Source organism: Miniopterus natalensis, chromosome 8, assembly GCF_054644295.1.
Source record: "Miniopterus natalensis isolate mMinNat1 chromosome 8, mMinNat1.hap1, whole genome shotgun sequence".
In the NCBI taxonomy this organism is placed as follows: domain Eukaryota; kingdom Metazoa; phylum Chordata; class Mammalia; order Chiroptera; family Miniopteridae; genus Miniopterus; species Miniopterus natalensis.
In genome coordinates, this window is record NC_142088.1 from 1,695,470 (window position 1) to 1,722,654 (window position 27,185).

Sequence of the window (27,185 nt, forward strand, 5' to 3'; positions counted from 1 at the left end):
TGCCGCCGGGCGCCCGGGGGCTGCCACCGACCCACGCGAGTGGCCCGGAGGGCGCGGAGCGAGCCCCGGCCGGGCCCGGGGTGGGCTACGCCCGAGGGGGCGCGTCGCGCGGCGTCTGCGGGCCCCTCCCCGGGGCGCGCCCCCTCGGGCTCGGGAAAGGCCGGCACGGATGCTTCTGAAATGTTCGCCCCACAAACGGACGGCTGAAAACTAGGCGCGGCCTCCTAGGCAGGGCGCCTGCGTCGCCCGGGTTCTGGGCACTCCTGCCGGGGCGGCTGGACGGGCGGGGATGCCGTCTGTACTGAGAAAGGCCGGGGCAGCTCTTCAGCTCCCCCCAAGGCAGGGACGCGGGTGCTCCTGGGGGACAAATGAGCTTGGCGCTTGGGGAGACTCCCAGTAATCAAAGGACACCGGATGGAGGATCTGGAGTAAATACTGAGACGTCCGAAGGCGGGACCGCAAGACACAGGAGGGGCAGCAGCCGGCACAGAGGCGGGGGCCAGAGGGACGGGGCTGCAGGGCGGCTGCGGTGGCCTTGCTGGTAAGGAGGGTGCCGAGAGGCCCCGGCTGAGGCTTCGGTTCTCCTTGTGAGCTGGTCACTCCGGGTCTTGGTGGAGAACTGATTGGGGGGGTACTCATTTTTAGAGCCATCAGGGAAGGGCTCCCCGGGGTGACACAGCCCTGGGAAGCAGCAGGCTTCCTGATGGAGGTGGGACAGAGACATGAGCTCCGGAGGCACGGCCCCAGGCAGCTGGGCTGGCCCCCGCTCTCAAACTCGCCTCGGGGCAGGGGTCTCCCCTGTGGCTCCTTCTTGCAGCAGCCTATCCAAGAACTCGGGTGAGTAAATTTATGCTCATGCCAATGAACCAGCCACTGCCCTTGGCGCAGTGGTCACATCTCCCTGAAAGGACTGCCTAGTGGTGTGGAATGGAGGAGCATTTCCCCTGCTGAATGGAAGGGAACAGAGCCCCCTGCGGTCAGCTTAGAGAACAGGAGGCAGCTGACAGGCAGGTGGTCATCCGTCCATTCTGAACACGGGCTGGGAGGGCACCTGGGCCAGCATGCCTGTGACCTGGGGGCCCCAGATGTCCTGAGGGAGGGCCTGCACCCGATGGGGGGGATGGCACACACTCGGCTTGATTAGCCCATCTCCCCATACTGGGGTGGCCAGGCCTCCCCTTTGTTCATTTAACAGACATTTACGTCCTTACTATGAGCCAGACTGCTAGGCAGAAAACACAGGTCCTGCCCTTCAGCTGGTGAAGCTGGTTGGGGAACCTCTCCGAACCCCAAGTGATAACATGCACGTCCCGATACAGGGACCACACCCACAGCACACCTGGCTCAGCTGCAGTGTAAGGAGTTATTTTTTCCATTGCTTTCCAGAGGGGGGGGGGCATGGGACATTGATGAGAGAGAGACACATTGATTGGTTGCCTCCCACATGCACACCTGGGGCTGGGGATCTAGCCTGCAATGTGCCTTTGGTCACAATCAAACTTGGGACCCTTAGTCCACAGGCCGATGCTCCAACCACTGAGCCAAACTGGCTAAGGAGTCTTGAGGGCTGGGGAGAGGAGGGTACAAGGGGACTGCAGGCCAGAGCCAAGGGGCAATGCAGGGACCAGGATACATGATGGCACAGGTGGTAGGGGAGGTAAGTGGGGCCAGGCCCGCCATGAATCCTGCACTACAAGGATTCTCGGCTCAGACCCACCCTCCTCACCCACGGCACCTGGTCCTCCTGGGAAGTCACTTCCATCACCCTCAGCAGAGCCATGTGCAACATGTTCTCTTTGAAACTCAACCACAGGAGGCGAGGACCACAGGGGAAGCCCTTTGCCATTTCTTCCCCACAAGACAAAGGCCGTTTCTCAAGTTCATGTGCTCTGGAAGGTCATATGTCTCCTGGGAAAGGCCAGAGTGGGGTACACGCTGTGGTGCTCTCTAACTTTTCCTACCTGCACCCTGGGCCTGGGTAGGAGGTGCCTTCAGGAAGAACTATGGGTTCCCCCTTCTGCAAAGGCAGGCAAGCAGGCAAACTCAAACACATGCCCCTACAGCTATGACACCGTCACAGGAGTGGGCGACTTAGCCCCGGCCACATTGTCTCCAATGTTCCTAACTGGTAACAGGCAGCATGGACAATCATTCCTCTCCCAGCACCTCCTTGCAGATGGAGTAGGCTAAACAATGGGAGAGAGAAAATGGACAAATGCTTTACTGTGCACACAGTAGGGCTACAGACACAATCTAGTTGAGTCAACAAGGCCTGGTCAACACTACTAAAAAGTCTAAATTAACATAAGACTTCTTCCACCCACAATGAAGTAATAGGGACTGCATTTGCTCCCCCTTAAACCACACAACTGGACCAAGCAGATGAAATGACAGTTGTTCCCACTAGACCAGAGCACCAGGATCCCAGGGAGCAGGGGGACCAGGAAGGGAGACCCTCGCCTGCTCATGGCCCAGTTTCCAGGCCACAGGGCACGTAGCCCAGGGTCTTAGAGTCCAGGGAAGCCCAGGCAGCCAGCACAGGCTGGGCTGCAGAGGGGAGAGCCGAGGAGACTGCAGTACATTTTACACAAGGATATGTCGTCAGCATCACTTGAATTTTTAACTGTACAACTAAGAGAACAGCTGCCAGGTGCCAGGGGTGACCTCTCACCCCACCCACTGCAGCCAGCCCACCTCAGCAATGAGCAAAGGCCGACCAAGACACATGGGGACAGGGATGGGGGCGGCCAAGGGCCTGAGTGGTATGGAATCACCGCCAGAAAGGTTAGCTCTTACTATCCCAGGTATGAGAATGATTTCAAAAATATCCCAACGTCATAGAAATGAATAAAAGTCGAGTCTACCCAGAGCTCCTGCAGAAAGCCAGGCGAGAACCTCCTGCCCCACCCCGAGAAGCTGGTACAGATGCCTGAGAGCGGCCCTGAAGGGGGTGGGGGAACAGATGCCGGTAACCTAAGTAGGTTCAGCAGCTCCCCCCACTGCACCCTGCAGGCCACAGAACCACCTACAAAGGGTCCCTCCCCTCAGAAACCTGCTTCTCGCTGGGTGTGGTCAGCGGTGATGGGACGACAGATACAGGGTGGGTGTGTGGAGGAACCGACACAGACCTCCTAGCTGTCTGTGGGGAGGACCTACAACCAACTCCGAGGAACACACCTCCTGGCCAGACCTGGTTACTCCACAGCTTTCTCCAGTAAGAGGGAACAGAGCTTGTTGAAGTGACTGGTTCCAGGGCTTGGGCAGGAAATGTAGAGGATAAGCCTAAAATATCCTATGATGTCAGAAAGTCGATTAAGACAGAACCCAACCTGGAGACGTTCCCAAGGGCACCCTGGCCAGTGTGGCTCAGTGGTTAGTGTAGGCCCAAGCACTGGAGAGTCTTGGGTTCGATTCCCAGTCAAGGGCACGAACCTCAGTTGCAGTTTCAACTCCCAGTCCTGGTTGGGGTGCGTGCCAGAGGCAACCAATCAGTGCCTCCCTCCCTCTTCTTTCTAAAAATCAATGGAAAAAACATCCTCGGGTGAGGGTTAACAAAACAAAAAACCTTGTTCTCCACGGCGAAAGCTGGAATGAGTGACAAAACAAGCAGCAAGTGTCCCAGGTCACAGGACAGTCGGCACCAGAGCCCGCACTGACATAAATGAGTAAGGAAATAGGGAAGGGACAGCTTTCCCTCAAAGGGAAATTGTCTGGAAAACTGTAAGAACAGTTGTCTTAGGCAAGACACTAAAGCCAGTGAGCAAAAGCTTTAGGAGAGATGGGTCCTTGCATACTATCAAAGATCTCCAATTACAAATGACAGTAACTGCAGAAACCCAGTGGAGCCACCTCACCAAGTGATGGCAATGACACACTGCCACATCCAAGGCACCGAGGAAGCAGCACTCTGGGCCCTTACCAAGAAAACACATCACTTCAGTCTCATCTGGAGAAACACTTGATGAGTGAAGGTCCCAGGCATTCTACAAAATAGCCAACTAATGCTCATTAAAGTGGCCAGGTCAGGAGAGACGAGAACACGTAGGGACTGTCACAGACTGTGAGGGATGAAGAAGTTATAGGATGTAACGCTGGACACTGGGTTGGAGCCTGGAATGGGGAAAAAAAGGTGGGAAAAACTGGTGAAATCTGGAAAGGTCTGTGGCCATGTTAATTTCCTGGCATTTATGATTTACTATGGTTATGTAAATTGCAAACATTAGGGGAAGCTGAATGAAGGGCACATGAACTCTATTTTTGCAACTTTTCTGCAAGTTTAAAGTTATTGCTAAATACTTCCTAATTACTATAGTATGTGTGTGTGTGTGGGGGGAACAGGGATGAGGGGGAGCAAGAGGGAGACGGCGAGAGAGGAATTCATTTCTGGAGCTGTCAACTCCGTAGGTTAATGCTCCCTTTAGTGCTTCAGCTAGTTTGAGTTGTGTTTCCATCATTTGTAATTAAGAGTCTCTAACATACTAATTTATAGCCTGCTTCATTCTAGAAATATCGAGGCAGGTTATAGACATTCTTAGAAAACGTAATTTAAAAAGCAGACTGGAGGACAGCAGGAGCTACCAGAGTCGGGGGCAGTTACTAAGCAGCACTGCACGCACAGCGCTTGGGGACAGTGCCACTGGCGGCGGCAGCTGACTGGCAGCTCTTGCTCTCTAGCAGGTGCTGGGTGAGGAATGAACAGGTCCTTGTCATCTCATTTCACACAGCAGGCAGCCGGGGCGCAGGCGGGCACCACTAACACAGCTGGAGCGGCAGTCCGGACCCAGACTCTGGCTTTGGTGCGTGTCTTCTCAGAACACTGGGAGAAATGAACCACAAGTCTGGCTCTTGGCTTCCTGGCAGTAAATGCAAAGCCATTTACAATATAAATAATGACATTTTCTGACCTGTCAGGAGACTATTAGCCCTGACCATCATGATGTTAAGATATAGTTCTTCAGGGTTTATACAACAACACTTATAGCCCATACATAACTGTTTTGTCTCCTAAAAGTCAAAATTCAGGCAAAAATACATAGAACCCATCAACAATTGCATATTGTTCCCGACAGTTTTCTAGAGATAAAAAGTATAGCTGTATAAGTTTTCTATTGCTGATGTAACACATTACTACACTTGGAGGCTTAAACACATACAAGGTTTATTGTCTAATGCTTCTGGAGGTCAGAGTCTGACAAGTTTTACCAGGCTACAGGCAAGACGTGGGCTCCAGGAGACGATCTGTCCCTTGCTGCTTCCAGCTCTCGAGGCCACCCTCATTCCTGGGTTCTTGCCCGTCCTTCCATCTTCAAAGCCAGCAACAATGGGTAGAGTCCTTCTCAAAGTGACACTTCTCTGGTTTCTCTTCTGTCCACCCACACAATCCAGGGCCATCTTCCTGTTTCAAGGTCAGCTGATCAGCAACCTTACTTACTTGCTTCTGCAAGGTTCATACCCTTTCCACACGTGACACACTCACAGGTGGGGGGGTGAGGACAGGACAGCGTGGAGGACCATTATCCTGCTGACCACACAGCTAGCACTTAGTAAACATTTTATTATGTGCCAGGTAAATGCTTGATAGTAACAATGACCAATAGAGAAAGAGCAGGGGAACTATTTCTCTAGTAAGAAACTAACCTGCTGTACTGAGCTTCTTCGTTACACACATTACCTCCTTTGACCAGAATTAACACTGGCATCAGGTAGAGCCAACTGGGAATTTTTAGTTCCACTTTTTTGCTGATAATCTTAGTTCCAGGTCTCTAGTTATCTGTATATTGTAGCTGACATAGCTGAAGTCTTTGGTGTCCCAATAATACAGTACGAGAGAAAACCGGCTTTGAGCAATAATGTATACTGAAATTATCAGAAACTTCACTAGTCCATGTTAAAAAAAATGTCTAGTCCATGTTTCAACTTTATTCAATGCAAACTCTGCATGTAGCCTTTTACTATAAATTAGCATATAATTTAACATGTGGGAAGAAATCTCTACAATTCTAGGATTCTACTAATTTGATGTATGGCCGAAACCAATGAGACTCAAGTTTCATTTAACAGAGTTTTAAAATTATTGTTTTATATTCTCAAACCCAATTTCTGCCAGATATTTAGGATGGATCTGGTAATAATGCAAAACAAATTAATAAATGAAACAAAACAAAAAAACTCCTATAAGAAACAAAGACTTTGAAATCCCTAGTGTGGTGTGTGGCCCTCCATCCATGTATATCCCACATAAACACTGCTGGATTAGGTATACTCAGAAAACACCACCACCCGCAGGAAGCCTTTCATTGCAGTGGTACTGCAGGTTCTGCCTTTATTAAATGCAAATACATCACACATAAATGTTAAATGGTAACTTTTAATAAACTGATACCAACTAAATATTTTAAACATTTGAAGGAAATGTGTACTTAAAATGTCCATCTTACTATTAGTAAAACTGCAACTTTGAACAGTATGTTCCTTTAAAAAAGTAAGATTAAAGAAATTTTGTTATAAGGAGTAAAAACTGGACTTTGAAAATTGTTCCAATTTATACTCTAACCTAATATAAAAAGAAATTATTACCAAATGAATTATTACTAAAGGAATGCAAGCAATAGAGCTATCACTTAAATTTAAGCACTTTAGATCTGGGTGATGAAACAGGTACACTGAGTTTAAGATACTACTGTCACCATTTGTGAGTACGTTGGCAACTTCAATACAAAAATTTTAAAATAAAAGAACATGTACGTACTTTACTGAAGCATACACGGTTCACTCTTCCTGGTGAAAACAGGGAAAATACCTCCAAGTGTTTTACAATGAAGTCATAAAAATGCATAAAATGTATTAGCAGTAATTACCTCGAAAGCTTAAAAATATACATATTCCAGAATCTATTAATCAAGTCTATTTAATCACATCATCTTACTATTACCACCAGTTTTTCCTAAGTGCTGAGGAACATTTTCTGTAGGCGGGAACTCATGCTTTCCAAGGAAATTCTATAGGTCAAGAAAAAAAGAAATCAACAAAAAACGTGTTGATTATGCCAAGTCCAACATTCCAGAAAAGTACATTAAACCAGTCAGTCATTAAACTTCTTATCACTTATATGTCTATCTCTATCTAGATCATATATACTCACCATTAAACTCTGTACCTCAACTAAGGACATCACTAAATTCTCTTACTAGATCAATAACAGAAACAGGCCACCAGGTATATTACACATACAGGGAACTATTCACTGTCTTAATGGGAAAGCTGGGTGGTCACAGTGGTAAAAATGTAGCCATGTCTTCAACAGGAAATCACTTGTGCGGTCAGCACCACCATCTACCTGCAGAACTATTTTACCTCCCACACTGAAATTCTCACCCACTAAGCACCCCCTCTCCTCCGCCCCCAGCTCCGGGCAGCCACCGATCCACTTTCTGTCTCTCTTAACCGGGCCACTCTAGGGGCCTCTCAGCTGTGAATGCTACTGTGAACACAGGTGTATGAGCATGTTTGAGTCTCTGCTTTCTCCATTCTTCTGGCTATGTGCTCAGAAGTGGAACTGCTGAACCATGTTACCATACGGTTCTGTTTAATGTGACAAACTGCCATATCATTTTCCACAGTGGCCACACTACTTTACATTCCAATTGGCAATGCAGTTTCCAATTCCTCCACATCCTCACCGATTCTTTTTATTTTTGAGTAAGAACAAGCCTAACGGGTGTGAGGTGGTGCAGCACTGCAGTTCCTTTGCCCATTTTTAATTGGGTCATTTTTGTTGTTGATATTCTGCAATATTAACCATTACCAGATAATTTACAAATATTTCCTCCCAAACTGTCGGCTGCCTCTTCACTGCTGATAGTGCTCTTTGACACACAAATTAATGTCCTTTTCCTTGTCTGTTTTTATGTCATATCCAATAAATCACTGCCAATTTCAATGTTGTGAGCTCTTTCCTCTGTGCTTTCTTCTCAGAGTTTTACAGTTTGAGCTCTTACATGTTGAGGTCTCGATCCACTTTGAGTTAGTTTTTGTGTATGAGGTAAAGTAAGGGCCTGAACTTCATTTTTCATATGATTTTCAAAGTTATTCTTTTAAAGTAACTACCCTAAAGATCACATTCATCCTGTACTGGTACATGTGTGGAAGAGTTGGCACAGCGGCCCTGAGGCTGCTGTCCTCAGAAAGACCTGCTTGCAAGGCTGGTCCTTGGCTGGTGTCTAGGAACTTGGGTTTGGGGAGGGTTCCCACCGATTCCAGAAGTGAGTGGCCCACTGGGCTAACACTGTATAAGCAATGTGGTTTGTGCTAAGCAGTGGGTACCTACAGGACCAGCCCCCAATGAAAACACTGAGCACTGAGTCTTTAGTAAGCTTCCTGATGGATATTTCATGTGTGTTGTCTCACTCACTACTGGAGGAAATAAGCACATCTGTGTGACTCCACTGAGAAAGAAGTTCTTGGAGACTTGTGCCTGGTTCCTTTCCCTTTGCTTATTTAGCTTTGTCTCCTTCTGCTGCATAAATCGTAGCCATGTGTACCCATGCACTGAGTAATGTGAGTTCTCCAAGGGGATCACTGGGCCAGGGGGGGTCCTGAGGACCTCCCGGGCAGCCAGGCAAATGAGTCATCTTAGAAGCAGGTCCTGCAGTCTCAGTCAGGCCTCCTGGTGACCAAGACCAGGCCAGCACCAGGGCTGCTACATCAGGAGGGTCCCTATGCTAAAACTACCCGCTAAGCCACTTCTGAATCCTGGCTTGCAAACTGTAAGATGATAAACACTGTTAAAGCCAATTTAATTTTTGGGCAACTGGTTTTGCATTAATAATGAACTAATACAGTACACAGTTTTTTTATTTTATAATATTATTTAAAATTTAATATTCTTTTCATTTGGAAAAATGACATCAATAACAAATTTTAAGTAAAGGTTAAATATAAAAGATATGATTCACTTACCTCTTACTGCCTCATTTACTCCTAACTGGAATCAGAGGTTTTCAAAACAGACGAAGTCATTTCCACAATATTGTTAATAGACAAGCCATTGAGGAAGCCTTTATGACTTAGCCGGACTTCCTGAAGAGCATCAAGAATACGGTCTCTATGCAAAAGGAAACATACGTGAGCATCTGTCCTTTCCAAAGTATCTGTGCTTCGATTCCAGAGATGGCCAAGGTACTGAACTGAGCTACATTTTTACATAAACATTTTACAGTCAGTTAAAATATAATTGTGGTCATTACCTGCTAACGTCTGGATGTAGCTCAGCAAGTCTTTTCATGATCTTGGTAAAGCTGCGCAGGTTCAGTGTATTTGGAGGTATGAATTGAATAGTTGTATCAGGTAATAGTTTAGTAGAGTCAATCTGTTTACAATTCTTCTTCTTTACACCCTACGTAAGCATTTTAAAAGTTTCCTTTTAATCAGTAACCATTACAGAGACAATCCAGCTTAGTCAATTAAAATAAAATTTAAAATTACAATTATAATAGTAAAATTAAAATTAAGACAGCAATGATAATAATTACAAATTATAAAATCAACATTTTAAAGAAATTTACGTTGATTTGGGATTATTTATACCAGTAGATCTCCTTGAGCTGTGCTCAGGGCCATGTATTAAAAAGGGCAAACACATTTTCTTACAGCAGTGACCAAGTATCTGATGCTATGTCTAAACCAGCCTTTCTTAACCAGGTTCCTCATCTGAGCCACAGAACACTAACCTGTTTTCTCAATTTTCCCAAAGATAGGATAGGACATAACTAGTTCCTATAGATAGGAGAGCTGTTAATGCATTATATACAATGGCTAACTTAGGTTTGGGGCATGAAGGCTTAGTTCTCTTACCCTACCTGACAGGAAACTGGTCAGGTGGTAGTTACAGAGTCCATACCTCATTGACTAAACGTGTGAGAAGGGCACACTATGCACCCAGGCAGTGGAGACGACCAGGAGAGGAAACCAGTGACATAAAACAGAACCCTCTCCAATATGGAGCTTGTAATTCAACCGAAGAGACAAAATTAATCTATTAATTACTATTCACCAGGCAAGCAGGCTTTAAGTTGTATGGAACCACTGTAAATCCCATAAATGCTCAACAGAGGAAGATCTGAGACTTTAAAGCCCACACGGAAAATCAGGACAAGAGATATGAAATATTAAACCAGTCACATAAGAACATCATGTATGCTGCTTCTCTGCTACTGCCTTATCTCCTTCACTCGATTTAAGCTCCACTGGTCACTGCTGCTTTCCCAGGGTCTAGAACAGTGTTCACAGTTAGTATGTCACAGCTGTTTGTTAAATGGGTACATGTTTGGAATACAGCGGTTTAAGTGACAGTTGAAGCCACAGAGAGGACGAGATTTCCATAAAAGAGCCAAGAAAACAAGGACAGCTCCTATTTACCGAGTACACTGGCCATGCCAGCACAGTTCTAAAACCATTTCTGTATTACAGTCATTTAAACCTCATGACAGCTGAGAAGCAGAGACTGTTGCCCCTGTTAAGATAGGGAAGCTCAGACACGAAGTTTCTGGAACTTGCTCAATCGTACAGTGCGTAGGGAGGGACTGAGCCGGGTTCTGAATGTACTGTTCTTAGTCATTGCTACTCTGCCTCACTATAGACAACAAGCATTTTCTAAATGAATACATATAATGAATAAATGTTGAGAATCCAAGAAAAAGAAAGGTGAGGAGAAATTGCTGGAAAGGTAAGAGAACATGACAATATAGCTTAACAGGCTGGGAACAGGAACCTCTCTACCCATATTCTCTAAGATAACGCCCTCCTACCCTGGCCCACGGTGCCCTATTCAGACCACATCACCTGCCCTCTGCCAACTCCATGGCCACTGCCCCAGCTGATGAGCAGGAGCACGTCACCTGAACCAATGAACCTGAAACACAGGCTGGGCCAGATTCCCTGTCTAAAGACTGAGGAACTGAAACACAGAGCAAATGAGTAGGTCAAACGACAGGAGCTTGAACTGGAAAACACTGCAGAGTTAAAATTAAGCAAAATAAATCCAAATGTAGAAAAAGTCACGAGCAGACAGGAAGCCAATGTGCAGAGGCAGAGGAATGGCATACACAGGGCTGTCAGAGGCAAGAAGCCGTCTCTACTACATGAGCGAGGACGGGAGAAGCCGCTGCACCCAAACCTCCAGCCCAGGCCCCCATGCAGCCCGACTGTACTTTGTCTCCTCCTTTCCTACCGTGGACTGAGGTTATGTACCAAGAAAATGCAGCTTAAACATGCAGCGTCCCTGAGATGCAAGAGTTTTGAGAAAGAAATGGTCAAGAGTCAAATAGGCTCAATGGGGGAAAGACCATGAAAAGGTCACTAGTGACAACAAAAAAGGCAGTTAAAATAAAACTTTAGAGACTAAAATCTGGGAAGTTTGGCAGCAAACAGACAAATGGGAACAGTAACTTGAAACGAATGACGAGTCGAGTGACAACACTGCCGGGATTCGGAAGAGCCACGGACAACTGAAAGAGCAAAAGCTCTGCAAGTGGAAACGGCACTAACAGTAAGGAAAGGGCAGGTGTAACCATGAGAAGGAGCCAAGGGAAGGACGGGATACAGGACAGTGTCAGAAGAGGTCCCTTTGTCCCCTTCAACAAATATTTCTTTCATCCCCTTATTAAAAAGGGATTTGTTCTGATCTATAGACTCAAAATAATCCCAGTAAAAATCAAAGTAGGAGTTTTTGGTAGATACTGATGAGATGAATTATGAAATTTATAAAGACAAAAAACAAACAGCCAAAACAACTTTGAAAAAGAACAAAGCTGGAAGACTCAGTCTGCCTGACTGCAAGGCTTCTTATAAAGCTACAATCGTCCAGAGAGTGCAGTACTGGTGGACAGACAAACGGATGGATGGAAAAGAAGAGTCAGTCTAGAAATAGACCCACGTGGATATAATCAATTGTTTTTTGACAAAAGTGGAAAGATAACTCAATGGAGATAAGTTTTTTCAACAATGATGCTAGAACAATTCCATATGTAAAACAAAAACAAGCACAAAGAAAAAAACACCTCAGTTTGCACCTCACACATCTGAGTAAAAATTCACTCAGAATCTTTGTGACCATGGGTTTCCCAAATACAACACTAAAAGCACAAGTTAAAAAAGCAAAAGCTGACAAATGGCACTTCATCGAAATTGAAAACTCCTGCTCTGATAAAGATACTATTACATTAATTAAAAGAAAGTATGGCCTAGGAAAAGGCACTTGCAAATCACATATCCACCTGATAAAGAATTTATATTCAGAGTATTAAAAACTCTCAGAACTCAGTAATAAGAAAATAACAACCCCATAAAAATGGTCACAATATGAGCAGGCATGAACTGCTGACACATGCAACATGCATCCACCTCAAATGCACTCAGGTAAGTGGAAGAAGCCAGACTGATGTGGCCACACACAGTCCTATTGATGACATTCTGGAAAAGGCAGAAACAAACAGGAAACAGTGGAGCACAAAAGAGCGTTTTGGAATGGACTGTTCTGTATCTTGACTGGTGGTTACATGTCTATATGCATTTGTGTAAACACACAGACACCAAACACAGTTAAAAAATCCATGGAATGCCTAAGTGATGCCAGGCATTCTGCTGAAGTCAGAGAAAGAAGAGAAACAAAGAAATCAAGACACTGGCTGTGAACTACCTGCCTGGGAGAGAAGACTGAGCAAGGCCATGTCATCACCTCCCACGTGGTGCTTAAAGATGAGGGCACATAGAGTAAAATGACGGCATCTTACGGTATTAACGAGGAGGTAAGGTTAGCGGTGATAACAAGAATGGTGTAGTATGGTCCGCAAATAAAGAGACAAAAAGACTGCAAAGCGCTGGCCAAGAACCCAGTTATAGTGAAAGGGAAATGAGATTTTCTGTGGCCAGGTCTGCAGAGACCTGCATTTTCCCTCAGGAGAACTGCAGTTCTACAAAAGCAGGTTAGGGTGGATCCAAGGTTAAAAGTCACTCAGACCGATGTTCTCATTCCCACTGCAAGGCTGCTGGGTTTAGTCATTTGTTTCACAGCTGCCTACTGCAGTGCAGTGCACACAGAGACCATTTAAAGGAGCTGTCCAGAAAACTAACCTCCTGGTCGGAACGGAAACACTCACTGTCTTGCTCAGGTACCAGCTGCCGGGGCCTAGTTCTGGGCAGTCTAGAAGCAGAGGAAGCTGAGCTGACTTCTTTGTTGGTGCTTTTCTCCAAATTACTCAAACTAATTCTTCTTCCATTTTTGGAGGAAAGTGGTGCCGTACATTCTCCAGGACTTTTAACCAGTCGCACATTGACTGATTTCCCATTTATTTCTATCCCGTTCATTTCTTTAGCAGCAGACTTTGCATCACTGTTTCTTTTAAATGCAAGAGATGCATATCTAAAATATAAATGCAGAAAAAAGCATGTCTTAAGTGACTCCATTTAAAACAAAATTAAACACCGGTTTTTAATAAATTTCAACCCCAACTACAAACAGGATCTTTTCTTAATTGATAAAAGTTTTAATGTCTAAAATAAACAGCTATCATTTTTAGTGGCAAAACACTAAAGGTATTCCCACTGAGCTCATCCCATTCGATGCTGCTGAATGTTCTGGCAATGTCACAAAACAGAAATAGCAACAAAGGCACAACTATATCAACTAAGAAATAATTATAATAAAAATAGTAAAAGTACAGTTTTCTGAGCACCTGCTACATGCCAGGCTTTATTCCTGCTGCTTTACTGATTTAACTACCCATGCTTTCAGAGCAACGCTATGAAGGTACAGGTGTTACTGTCCTTACTTTTTAAAGGGCCTGAGGTACAGAAATATTAGTAATTTGCCCAAATTTATTCAGCAAGTACTGATGGCACTGGGAACTGAACCTGGCCACAGAGCTGCAGATAGAGCCCATTCTCTTAGCTAAAGCACCCCATGGCCACTGTGACATGAGATCAAGTGCACACTCCCAGTAACCCTGCCGTGTCAGTAGCAACAAGGCGAAAAGCACCATGGACAAGATCTGACAAGAGCAGCGCCAGTGAATGAGTGCAGCCGCTATCCACGTGTGCCCCTCTCCTGGACAGGGAAGCTCAGAGTGGCTCCGACTTTACCACCCCTCAACTAAGGTCTAGTACAGAGCCTCTGGCACACAGCGGGCACTAAGTAAATGCATTTATTGAATGTGGAAAACATACCTGTAATTAGAAGAATCAAAAATTGAAATTTCGGAAACTTGGTATTTCTGGAAACAAGACCTTAAATCAGCCTAAAAGAAGAGAAATAAAAGTTTATGAAAGGTAGAAAACAACAATAGGTAATCAAAATATTTATTGTAACAGACTTGATAATGAAGCAGAAAAAATATCTCCTGGCATACCTCAGATACTGACGGGCAGAGACTACCCACATGTACCAAATAGCCTTTATCTCTCTGAGAGGGCTCAGCATTCTTAATTTCTGCTTAGAGAAAAATACAATAACCAACAGAAGACAACCATTACTATAACGATATTTTTAAAGAGGAAATGTAAAAATTGTTAAATATTTTATTTTTACTATTCTAAGGCTTACTACAAAGTCATAATTAGCAAATATCAGTGCTGGACTGAAGACCAAGAGCCAGGATCACTAACAACTCAACAGTAAGCAATTACATTATAACTAAAAAGTGTCTTCCACTTGTCTCTGGCTCAGAGAAGTGCCCTCTACGGCGCTGAGTGCACGCAGGATCCCAGCCCACCAGCCAATGCTGGCCAGCGCTCTGCTATGCACATGCCTTTGCTGGGGAAAACCAACCAAGGAACCCTCTAAGTCAGAAAAATAGTGGCGGGTATAAAGCTGTGCTAAGAGCTGCATGTAAGAGTAAGAAGGTGGTTTAGGTAGCACTATTTTGGAAATCACAAATAGCAGGGTATATTTTACTTAATGAAAAAATTCAAAAGTCTTAGACTGCATTTTCAGTCTGTCTTTTGAAGAAAATCTGGTCTGAAATAAAAAAGGGTTCACTGGATTGGGATTCTTTCAAGTTACTATCAAGACCTATATGGGGGGCACACAATAAATATTTGTTGAATGAATTCTTAAAGTAGTTTTCATTTGTATGTTTTATAATTTTTATATCATAGAATAGTTACAAATTTTACTTTCTTCATTATATAATAAAAGCCTAACAAGGCAACATGCCAAGCACTTTCTATGTATCATCTCATGTAATGTCCACAACCCCCGTGAGGTAAAACTGTTATTTCCATTTTCTAGATGAGGGTGCTAAAGTCTTAGGAGGTTAGGTCAAAAATTCAATCAGTGGTGGGGTGGGAATTCAGGTAGAATCCATCCCCTCTAGGCATTAATACCTACCCTTCTTCATTAACTTAACTTGCTAATTTCTTTGGTTTATAATGTGCTATATACAAAAGGTAGTGAAACTAACTATTTACCTTTATAATTTATAAAAGGAAAACGAAGCAGAGGTACATCAGAAAAAGTGAGTAAGAAATGAGACACGCATCTTACCCACAGCCCACCTTGTTCCAGTTTAATACACTGTATCGACTAAACACCCCTGGGCTGCCACTGTACCTGGCCCTCAGGACAGGAAGTGAACAAAGCAAAAAAATCCCCGGCCTCAGCTCACGTGTGGGTGTGGGAAGGCAGTCAATGTAGTAAGCAAGCAAAACACACAGTATGTGATAAGTGACATGGGGAAAATGCAAGGAAAAAAGTAGTTACGGTAAAACTAGATGATACAATGCCATTTAACTTAAACTGTATATATGTATTAAGTATATGCATAAAAATACATAAAAAATGGTAAAGAATATTAATAGTGGTTATTGTAGGTTGGAGAAACTTAGGTAATTTTAATTTCCTTATACTTAAAAAATTTCTTTTTACTTACTGATTTTTTGTGAGAGAGAGAGAAACAGTGATGTTCTACTTACTGATACATTCAGTGGTTGAGTCTTGTATGTGCCCTGACCAGGGACTGAATCCGTAACCTTGGTGTATCAGGATGACGCTCTAACCAACTGAGCTACTTGGCCAGAGTTTAATTTTCTTATACTTTTATATTTTATTTAAAAAAATCTTAATAAGCATTATTTATACAAGTAGGAAAAACAAAACCATTGTTATTACGTAAAGTTAAAAAAATCCACATAAGTACATAGGAAAAAAGAGAGGAAGTAGCAAGTCATTAGAAATGACGACTGCAGTAATCACAGCCACTGGAGGAAGTCCCAACTATTCTAAGCAATTCATGAGGACTAAGGATGAAGCCCCTCCTGAGACAGACTAAACTACAGACAGGGAAAGCAGTGTTCCTCTCTCGGCTGATCTGACAGCCAGTCCCAGCTGCCTGACGGGAACTGGGGCCTGCTCTAGCCACCACGTGCCACAGAGCTGGTGAGCGCCCAATGGGGTCCAGAGCCACAGAGCTGGTGAGCGCCCAATGGGGTCCAGAGGACAGGAAACCCTGATGGGGCGCTGTCGCTGGCCTAGAGTAGGGTAGCGAGAGGGTGCTGGACCCTGCCTGCTAACTGAATCTTGAATTTAATCTTTTAGCAGATAGTTTCCTGAAAATGAAATGAACAATTTAAACTGATTTAGTCTTTAAAAAATTGACCTCCAAATGACTAATTTTCTCATTTTTTATATTTATAAAGGGAAGCTACAAACAGGAATAAAATACTAAAACAGCTCAGTTCCCCCAATAACACAGAAGACAGGAAGCACTATTTTTAAAATTAGCTGGGTTAGGTTTCTCAGTCAACTGTTAAGAACCAACCTGTAAACTTCGGATCCCATCCGTCTTGCTCTAGTTGATTTTCTTGTACTCCTGAGCAGTCAACACCTGTCAGGCTCTCTTTAGCATCAAACCAGTCTTCACTTACGTCTTGATAATTTTTGTAATCTGAGAAATTGAACAAAGTAGCTATGAATGATGTATGTTTGCCCCTCTGAGACGTTACTTAAAAGCTTCTCAAAATGAACCTACATGACAATAGTTTTATGTATAAAAATAAAAGGGGACAGTTGTAATACTTTCAAAAATAAAGATAAATTAAAACAAAACAGAAATACAAAAAACAAAACCAAACCAAAATATTAGCAAAATAGGAGAACCAAGCATAAAGACTGCCTGAGAAGGGCCCTGGCTGGTGGGACCCAGTTGGTTGGAGCATCGTCCTGTACACTGAAAGGCAGAGGGCTTGATCCCTGGTGGGGGTGTGCACGGGAGGCTACGGGAGGTGACAGAGGTTTTTCTCTCTTTCCCTCTAGGATCAATGGATTCATATCCTCTGGTGAGGATTGGGAAAAAACAGATTCTCTAAAGGGATTTTCAGCAGTCCCTGAATAAAAAGTATTTTTCGGTCTGAATGATCTGCTCCCAGTTTCCCTTCAACATCAATTCCTAGGCTCGTTTTTCTGATTTGTAAGTTACCCTTTACTAAAGAGATTTGTATTATCTTTCTATACAGACTAACAATAAACGGCTTTTAAGAAATTTTCTTTTAAAAATATATCTTTATTGATTTCAGAGAAAGGAAGGGAGTGGGAGAGAGAGAGAACCATCAATGATGAGAGTCACTGATCAGCTGCCTCCTGCACACCCCTACAGGGGACTGAACCAGGAACCTGGGCATGTACCCTGACCAGGAATCGAACGGTGATCTCCTGGATCCTAGGCTGATGCTCAACCGCTGAGCCACACCGGCGGGGCAACAGTAAATGCCTTTAAAAGGGGATTAAGCCCTAGCCTGTTTGGCTCAGTGGTTAGAGCATTGGCCCGAGGTCTGAAGGGTCCCAGGTACGATTCTGGCCAGGGGCAAGGCCTTGGTTGTAGGTTCCATCCCTGGTTGGAGGCAACCAATCGATGTGGATGTGTCTGTCTTTCTCTCTCCCCCTTCCATTCTCTCTGAAAAGCAATGGAAATAATATCCTTGGGTGAGAATTAAAAAATAATAATAAAAAATAATAAAAAGGGATTAAACAGTACTGTAGCTCTTTATTTTTTTAAAAAATTGTATTAATAATCTTTTTGGAATGATCATCTCTTTTCATAGAAGACAAAATAAAAAATATCACACACAATTTCAGGAAATACAAATTGGAGAGGATAATTTTTAAAAGTCTGTACTACTTGGCATTATCAGATACAGTATTAAGTAGCCTTAAAGGTCTCACATACATGTACAAAGAACATACTTAACATTCATAATCAGAACGATGCCATTCAGTCAATTAAAACTATGTATGATGGTTCCACGAATGGGCACTAGGATCTTAAACCTTACTGTTTCCTGGCAATGGCACAATACATTTTTATACTGACCTTTATCATCAAGTTTCAGTTGACCAAAGTATCCCTCTATATCACCATTTTTTAAACCACCTTCCTTGGGTGATGTACCTTGTTTAGGATGACTATCGTCGGGTAATACAGACACCTGAGGATTAAAATAATAAGGACTAACAGTTACAGTGCTTACGGTACAGCGGCTCTCTTCCCTGGCATCAGCCCTCACAACAGTGCAGGCTGAGAGCAAAATCATTCCCCACGCACACTTACAGGCCAGCAAACAACGTCTGTCACACAGTTGAGGATGTGAATGACCCTGGTCTGTGTACAGGGAAAATATGCTAACACTACCGTTACTGAGCAAAGTGTGGCAAACTCACACTAGAAGTAATTGAGATGATTCTTGAAGCATACATATAAGTATTTTCCATATCAACACTTAAGTCACAGATTTCATGTGACTTATGCATACCTTATATTTATGGGAAGTAATGTTTCTCTCCTAAGTGTAACAGTAAATAAGTTACTCTTTACACATAAGTTTATTTAAAAGGAGAATTGCTTAAATAAGAACACAAAGCAAAAGCAAGTAACATAGGCAACACATCTATGGAAAACTGTGAAGACGGCACATAGGAAACTAAAATCTAGATACACTACACTGGTTTTCAGGCTTAACCTGTTAATGAGACAGGTATTAAAATATGATCACACCTTAAAATATTTTTCTATAGGCAAAGCTCAGAGTATAAAACCATGTGTATCTGCACCTTACAGCTTAAAAGTAGTTTACTCTTTCCCCCAAATAAGGTCCTGCCATCACCACCACTGCAGTGAGGACGCCCTCCCTACAACACTCCACATCATTAAAGCAGCAAGTTGTCTAAGCAAACTACGTAAGGAATTTGAGGGCGTCACAATCCGTTTTCAGATCTGTTAATTCTGTGTGCATAATGGAGCTGGTAGAACAGAGGAATAAATACATTACTAAAGCAATTTACTTTCACTCACTTATGTTCATAGGAAGGAATATGAATCAATCAGGCATCTCATTTTGGCTTTGGAACGCATCGTATTATACAAACCACCCGTATAATATAACCTCAGAGTTAAAACCAGAGTCAAAGTAAACGTTAAGTACCAGCTGTCCTGCCCTATTGCCTCGCTTAATCATGGAATATAACTTGTGATTCTGTATCACTTCACAATCTGCAGAGCGACAAACATTTCCCTGAGACCAAGAGAGGTCAAGAAAACCTATGAAAGGCATTTTAAAATGATTTTCATCATTTGAATAAGGAAAGACTTAACCCTTAGCCCTGTCTAAAATGAAGGAGATATTACTTTGCTCTGATGGGATAACCTCTCTAAGATACTGATTTTTACCACTGGATCAACCTGACGGGGGCCATAGGCATGGTTTGCCCAAGAGTCCCGGTCTGTATCTCGTCCTGGTGGGTTATGAGCATCGCTACCTCTCCTCCTCGTCTCCTGGTTTAATGATAAGTTACATGGTCACCCTACTCAACATACACTGCTGACAGTCTGATAAGGACATGTGTTCTTTCTAATCAGTTATATCCCTCAAACAGTAGTACACAGAGTAAACCAGTTAAATAAAAGGAAGTGAGAACTTATGCAAATTATAACTTACTTTGTTTAAGCCATAAAATCAAAGATTTACATTTATGAACTAAAAAAGTCTCACCTGAGAGAGGGTCTTTTTTAGGCCTGAAGAAACGTCAACATCACGTGTACTTTGATTATCTAGTTCAGAATCTGCTCCTGAAAAGCTAAACAGATAAACACTTCATTAAAGATTTTGTCAATATTCTAAATAAGGACCAAAACAGAAAACTTAAACTAAATTAAGCAATTTTAAGATCAAATGAATTCTAAATTAGATGAACCCATAACTTACACATGTGATTCTTTCTTCATCAGCTGGAAAGACAGAAAAGGGAAGAAAAATCTTTTAGTTTAAAATGTTTTGTCCAAGTAAAGTAAAAATTTTATTCCTAAGACATACATACATACATACATACCCTGGAAGCAAAAGTGGAGAAGGTAGATAACAACTTTGATTCTACTGACAGGGGGGGCAGCTCCTCCAGTGGTATGCCCTGGTTTACTCTTTCTTTCAAACTCACATATTTAACTTTTAAGTCTCCCAAAACAGACAGTAATGCTGAGCCTAATTCCTTCTTGGTAGAATTAGTTGATAAATTCCTGTCCAAAAGTTAAGTTCACAAAATTGATTTAGGTTGAAGTCATCCATTTAACACTAATATTATATACTTAGTTCTAATCCTATTGTTTTGTTTAAATGTTTAGTAAAAGGAAATGAACCACAGAAGATTTTTTTTCTAGAAGCAGTACCACAACCCTCAATACACAAGCCAGATAAAATGGGATAGGATGTGGTATGAAACCCTGCAACTGACTTCATCCATACTTCAGCTTCGTAAGAAATGTCACATTTATCTTTTTATCAGATTCATCATCCCAGCATGCACTGTCATCTCTCCAGGAAATTCAAATGCATTATTTTTAAAATCCAGTTATAATCTATACCTCATTTTGCCCTTCAAAAATGAAATTAATTTTCTAGAATTTAAAGCTAGTGATAAGTTTCTAAGATGACACAGATTTAAAGTTAACAATCACCTATTTAATCCTTCCCTATTTTCCATGACAAGTTTGTAGATGTCACTACAATGGCGATGGCACATCTGATAGTGGATATTTAAAAGGTGCAGCTCTGCTTTGATGGCTCTCTGCAGTGTTTTCTGACAGCACTTTGATGGCAAATTCTTCTCCATCTCTTTATGAAGTTGAGGTTCCCTTTAAAAATAAAGACTAGATTAGGTAAGATCCCAAATGTTTTTCTGTGTTAACAACGTGCCTCTAGAAACAGACTTTAAGTTCTCACATTTCCCTGTCAGGTTTAAATCAAGTTCTACCAGACATGGAAAGGCTACAGAAACACATTACAGCTGGAAAACAGGATGCCAGGAGTCAAAGCTAATATATTCTTTCTAGAACTCAAGGAAGTAAACACTTCTCTCACTCATACTTCCTTTTATGAAAAAGAACTCCAAAGTAATGACTTTATCCACAATCAGTAGGTTTTCAACCTAAATCAAGCTTTGGCCAACATTATTTATTTATTTTTAAAAGACTTTTTTTTTTTAAAGCATGTCTTCATTATTTGAGAGGAAGGGAGAGGGGGAGAGAGAGATGGAAACATCACCTGCAACCCGAGCATATGCCGACTGGGAATCAAACCTCGATCTCCTGGATCGTAGGTCGACGCTCAACCACGCCATTTGGGCTGGCCAACGTTTTTTTTGTTGTTTTTTAAAAATATATCTTTATTGATTTCAGAGAGAGGAAGGGAGAGGGAGAGAGAGAGATAGAAACATCAATGATGAGAAAGTCATTGATCTGCTACAGCCTGCAACCAGGGCATGTGCCCTGACCGGGAATCGAACCCTAATCGCCTGGATCCTAGGCCGATGCTCAACCACTGAGCCGCGCCTAGCTGGCTGGCCGGCCAACGTTTTTTAAAGTTATAAGCATTCTGGATAAAAAGTTCTTAAATGTGTTATCTTTTTAATATAAAAATAGACATAACATTTTTCTTAATAATTAAGGTTCATTATTATAAGCAAATATCTTGCTGTGCTATTTATCAAAAAGCCCCAAATCATTACATTTTCTGAATGTCAACAGTTCCTGCTACTCGCTGTCACTTCTGTTCTCAGTGCTTCTGTGTCAGGAAACCAGCTCTTAGTAATTTTACAGGACTAAATACCAGACAGACTCAGAAGCAAGCACCGACGAAGGACAAAGTAAATGACCTCAGAGCACGAACATGAATGTGGCTTCTCTGAGGCTTCCCTTTCCCTACCCCCACCCCGGTTCTCCACCGTGTTCTGAATTATAAGGGTATCCAGTAAGTACAAAGTAAATCTCACAATGAGTTAAAGTCAAGACTAAAGTATCCCAGTCAAAGTAGCTATTTACTTTTTCACATACGTGACATTTTCCAATGCTGCTGTTTTGGTTTGGTCCATAGGGGGATCAAATGAAAAAAAACTGAGTAACTAAACCAGTTACTCCGTATGGATTCGGGTTGACTAAAGATGCTGGGAGTTTCTACAGGAATTATTGATACTGAAATCTCAGTAAATGAAAAAACTGTAACATTCTGTATTATCTTGACTTTTTTTTTTTGTATGAAGGCAAATGGCGGAAGCTGATGACCTCGAAAGTCCCTCTAAGCTGCTGCTCTCTACGACCGAGTAGCCTACAAAACACCAGCTACTATTTGGTTTCCCCCATGGTACCTGCAAGCTTATACGGCTAACTGACCTCTCAGGATGCTCCTTTAAGTCTGTAATGTCACATGTTTTTCTTAATTCCAGGGAATCCTGCAAACGTGATTGAAAATCAGATTAAAACTACATGACAAACAACATGTTCTCCAAAATGATAAAATATAAGACCCAGTTACTAATGGGCTTTGTGGCAAGAGCAGCCACCAGAAAAGGATGGGGGTGGCAGCAATCCACCTACCTGTCCCCTCCACCCATCATTTTCTCACAAAAGCCCGAGTCCTCTGCTAAAATTCAAATTACATTAGCATACACTGACACTCTATAAAGTCAAACAAAACTCTATTAATCATACTGGTTTTACCTTGTTTAGGAAGTTTCCATTAGGTCTTAAATTGCCGACTGAGAGGGATTTCCCCAGGGATCCCTCTGTCCCAGCCATCGGCGTTTCGCCACTGTCCCGACTGCACGGCCAGTCTGTGTTACAAGCCACGCTTCTGTATCGCCCCCTCTGCAGCTCACCAGGGCGTTTCTTATTCATCATGGTGATCTCCGTGTTGCTGGACGCGCACACTACGGAGGGCCTTGTGCTTGTCGTTCTGCTGGCTGTGAAACAGGCCCTGAAATCGGCGCTGGCATCCACGGCCTGGTTAACCGTGACAGCGTGCTGCGCAGCCCCTGTCTCAAACCTGGGACATGTCCCTTCCCTACCGTGAAAGCACGTTTTCCCTGCGGCGCTGCCATCAGTAACTTCTGGGGCGCTATCTTCTTCTACTGCCCGATTATCTTTGACTCCAGTCCTTGGCAGAGTAACAGGAAAATCTAGGACTGAGTTAGGAGCGCTCAGCAGGCTTTTATAAAGTGAATGTCCACTAGCAGAAACCACTGAGTTGTCACAGACAGAGGTGTAGGGACTGTCTTTACAGGGCTGTAGTGATCTCTCTAAAGCTTTGTCCTGTGGTGATGTGCTATGATCTTCAAGGTGTTGTAACATTTTGTTCTCAACAGTCGCATTTCCACAAAAATCTTTACTTTCAGTTACTTGAGATTTAATTTTGCCAGTATAAATTTTGGTTTTGAGTGCCTTTTCAGGGTTTAAGAAACCACTCTTAGACTGAGACCCCTGGTTTTCAGGAAGATTATTCCTTAGGACAATCTCATCAAATACTCTGTGGTACATTAAGCCAGTCTCGTGTTCCTTACAATGTTCATCCTTTGGTTTATGATATTCTCTTAACATAACAGAATTCTGAAATTTAGAGACATGAGGTGAATCTTCTTGTCCACAAACATCAATTGAATCTAAAGAGATGCTAGAGCTACTTTCCAACTTTACGTGATTAACTTCTAGACTGTCAGCATGTTTAACTTCATAACCTGAATTTCTTAACCCAGCAACTTCCAGGCTGGATACGTCTAATGTTTCTGCTTGATCGAGAGAAGAGTGGCCACTCAGATACCCTTGTTCTTCAGCACTGAGATACTCCTGCTGCGAGTCCTCATCTGCATCAGGCTTCTCCACGTCCTCAGCAGTGTCTACACAGTCATCATCTGAAATCCTGATTCTGTCTAAGTCAATAATCTTATTAACTTTATGTTCCAAAATATCAAAAAACATCTCCTCTCTTCTCTGTATTTCAGAATCAAGTTCTGAATTTAAAAGAATAAGACTTTGATTCTTTAGTTTTGACTCTGAATAAAGTATAGAGTATGTTTCATTCAAGAAAACATAGTCGATACTGTCTTCAAACTCCCTTGACTGACAGCGAGTACTCTCTCTGTTACTATCTGAACCTGCAGTAAAAGACAGCTCCAGTAAATCTACGTTGCCAGCATTGCTGATTTCTTCGTCATTAGCTTTTCGTTCTAGTGGCAAGGAACCCCAGCCATCACCATGGAAAGGCACGTTGGCTTCATTACAACCACTGGAAGAGGGCACATTTCCTCTCTCAGGATTAGAAGGCCCATCTGATTAAAAAAGAAAAACAATGAAATGTTAACAGCAGGGACATTACAGAATCTAAACAGTAGAAAAGAACTCAGATGTGATCTGGTCCAAGCTCTCCCCATTGTAGGAATACTTTTACGTTACCCATGACAATATCCCCTGTGGCTGCCACTATGGACTGATTGCATCTCCCTCAAAATTCCTGTTAGAGCCTGAACTCCCAATATGATAGCAACTGGAGACAAGAACTTTGGGAGGAAATCAGGACTAGGTGAGGTCATGAGGATAGGTTCCTCAAGATGGGATAAGTGCCAGGAAGCTTGCTGTTTCTCAGCAGTGCGGAGGACACTGCAAGAAGGCAGCACCTACAAGCCAGGAAGAGAGCCCTCATGAAAACCTGACCATACTGGCACCCTGATTCCAACTTCCCACCTCCAGAACTGTGGAAAGAAAAAAAAAAATCTGTTGTTTAAGCCACCTAGTCTATGGTACTTTGTTACGGTAGCCCCAGCTAAGATGGTGGTTAAAATTCTTCTTGAACTCTTATAAATAGCAAGGAATTTGCAATTTATGAGGCAGTCAACTGTTTGTAATTATTTGAGTGCCTCCCAGTTCCACCCTTAAGCATTGTAGAAACAAAGAAAAGACATGGGTGGTGCACCCAAATACTTATGGCTTTCGTAAGGGCCCCCAAAGAGGAGAGCACATAAATGTAATACAGACATAGTGAGTGATGACAGAGCTGTCATTATGAGCAGGTAAATGCTTAAGAAAAGAGAAACCAATCTCAGAGAAAACTTTACATTTAAAAAGTGTTTTGAAACACAAGTTATATTAGGCAAATCAAACAGCACCTATAAAGCGAGCTGTATGAAAGAGCCTGGCATTTTCAGGACACAGCAAGCCAACCTGTCTGGAGTGAAACAGTTCTACAGGAGTGATCGGAGCTGTGAACAGGAAAAAAGGCCTTTTATGATGTGCTGAGGAGCTGGCTCTTATTCTGAGGCTACAGGTGACCACCAAAGGCTTCTGAAGAGGGCAGTCCTATGACCGGAATGGAGTTTAGACACCTCGAGCAGGCCGACGCTCTAACCACCGAGCCACACTGACCAGGGCCAAGACTTCATTCTTATTCTTGCTCTTGTTAGTTCTTACTTTCTCTTCTATGGTCACCAGAGAAAAGAAATTTCAGATTTGTGTCAAGACAAACCATATTCAATTTGGGTAGTGCGACTCAATCATTCTGCTCACTGTCCACTGTGCCTATGAGCAGTTCCCAACGGCCTGGAGGACGGAAATGTTCTCCGCTGGTTCACCTTCTGTTCCCTGGATCTTCCATTTCCCTGTGAGGTCCTGCGTAGGCCGCCCAGATTCACTAAAGTCACCTGAGTGAGGTTGCCAAGTTAAAACCTGCAGCATCTTATCACGTTACTAGGAGAAAAGTTTAAAAAGTAGCAACACTGGAGGGGTAACCGCCTAGCCCAATTATACTTATCTCTATCCTCCCAGAACAAAGCCAACTGGCATGTCCCCTTACCTTTCTGGATGTCTCCTTCTTTACTGTGGTAGCCTTTGTCAGCAGCTGTCTCCACCTCTGCAGTGGCCTGCATCGTTTAAGGATGTATATTCTAGAGGAAGTATAAATACTGAAATATTATTATATTCAGAATTAAAAATATTAGAAAAACAAGAACTTGACAAAGTGACAATTACAGTCAAAGATTCTAATATAAGCGGAATAATAAACAAAACCAGTAGAACATTTGCATAATTTTTTTAAAAGCATGAATTGACACCTACCTAACATTTACAACTTAAACACCCAAGACATATTCTTTTAAAATTTCCAAGGGATATTAAAAAAAACCCAATGTATTAGGTCACCAAAAAAATAAATCCAAATCAAAAATGTTTCCAAAACAAACTGTAGACTTATTAAAAACTAATAACATGGTATATCCAGTCTTTCAGCAACGAAAAGGAACAAACTACTGACACATGGAACCTTGTGGACTAATCTCAAGAACAGAAAGAAGCCGGACAAGAGATCACATACTGTATGATTCCATATACACGAGTGTACAGAAAAAGCAAATTTACAGAGACAGAAAGTAGATCAGCACTGCCTAGGGTAGGGCACGGGAAGTGGGGCACAAGGGATCTTCTGGAGGGATTAAAATGTTCCAAAACATTTGATTTGATGGTTGCACACTTGATAAAGTTATAAAACCACTGACTCGTGTATTCTGAAATAAACTGCGCCTCAGTGAAGGTGTTCAGAAAAATTAACAATTGCTCCTGGAACCCGGCTGCCACATGAGGACGCCTGAGACCGTCACCTGGGCTGGGCCCGAGGCTCTCGCAGCCACCCCGGGACAGGGGGGCACGGACACGGGCAGCGCGTGCTGCGTGGGCAGAGGCCCTTTCCTCCCCCCGCTCACAGGCCTTCCCGGTCCCGCCCCGGGGGCTCCTGGGCGGAGCCTCTTGGTGCAGCGTCTGCAGGGGCTCCCCGGCCCCCGGGGTGCTGAGTGAGGGCTTCGAGGCAAAGGCCCCCGGGGCCCCTTGCCCTGT

The 27,185-nt window shown here is 43.1% G+C and overlaps 1 protein-coding gene across 1 annotated transcript; it reads right to left on the reverse strand.

Moving 5' to 3' along the window:
* Window positions 1–8,964: 8,964 nt before the first annotated feature.
* RBM44 (RNA binding motif protein 44) lies at window positions 8,965–26,224 on the reverse strand. The gene is made up of 14 exons (XM_016203615.2): window positions 26,152–26,224; window positions 23,031–24,634; window positions 22,704–22,762; window positions 20,994–21,170; window positions 20,372–20,555; window positions 20,248–20,270; window positions 20,035–20,119; window positions 18,360–18,474; window positions 16,812–16,937; window positions 14,403–14,485; window positions 14,221–14,291; window positions 13,129–13,417; window positions 9,246–9,394; window positions 8,965–9,103 (listed from the first exon to the last, which is right to left on the reverse strand). Exons 1-14 carry the CDS (start codon window positions 26,222–26,224, stop codon window positions 8,980–8,982), a joined length of 3,162 nt encoding a protein of 1,053 aa, XP_016059101.2. The 3' UTR covers window positions 8,965–8,979.
* Window positions 26,225–27,185: the final 961 nt, after the last annotated feature.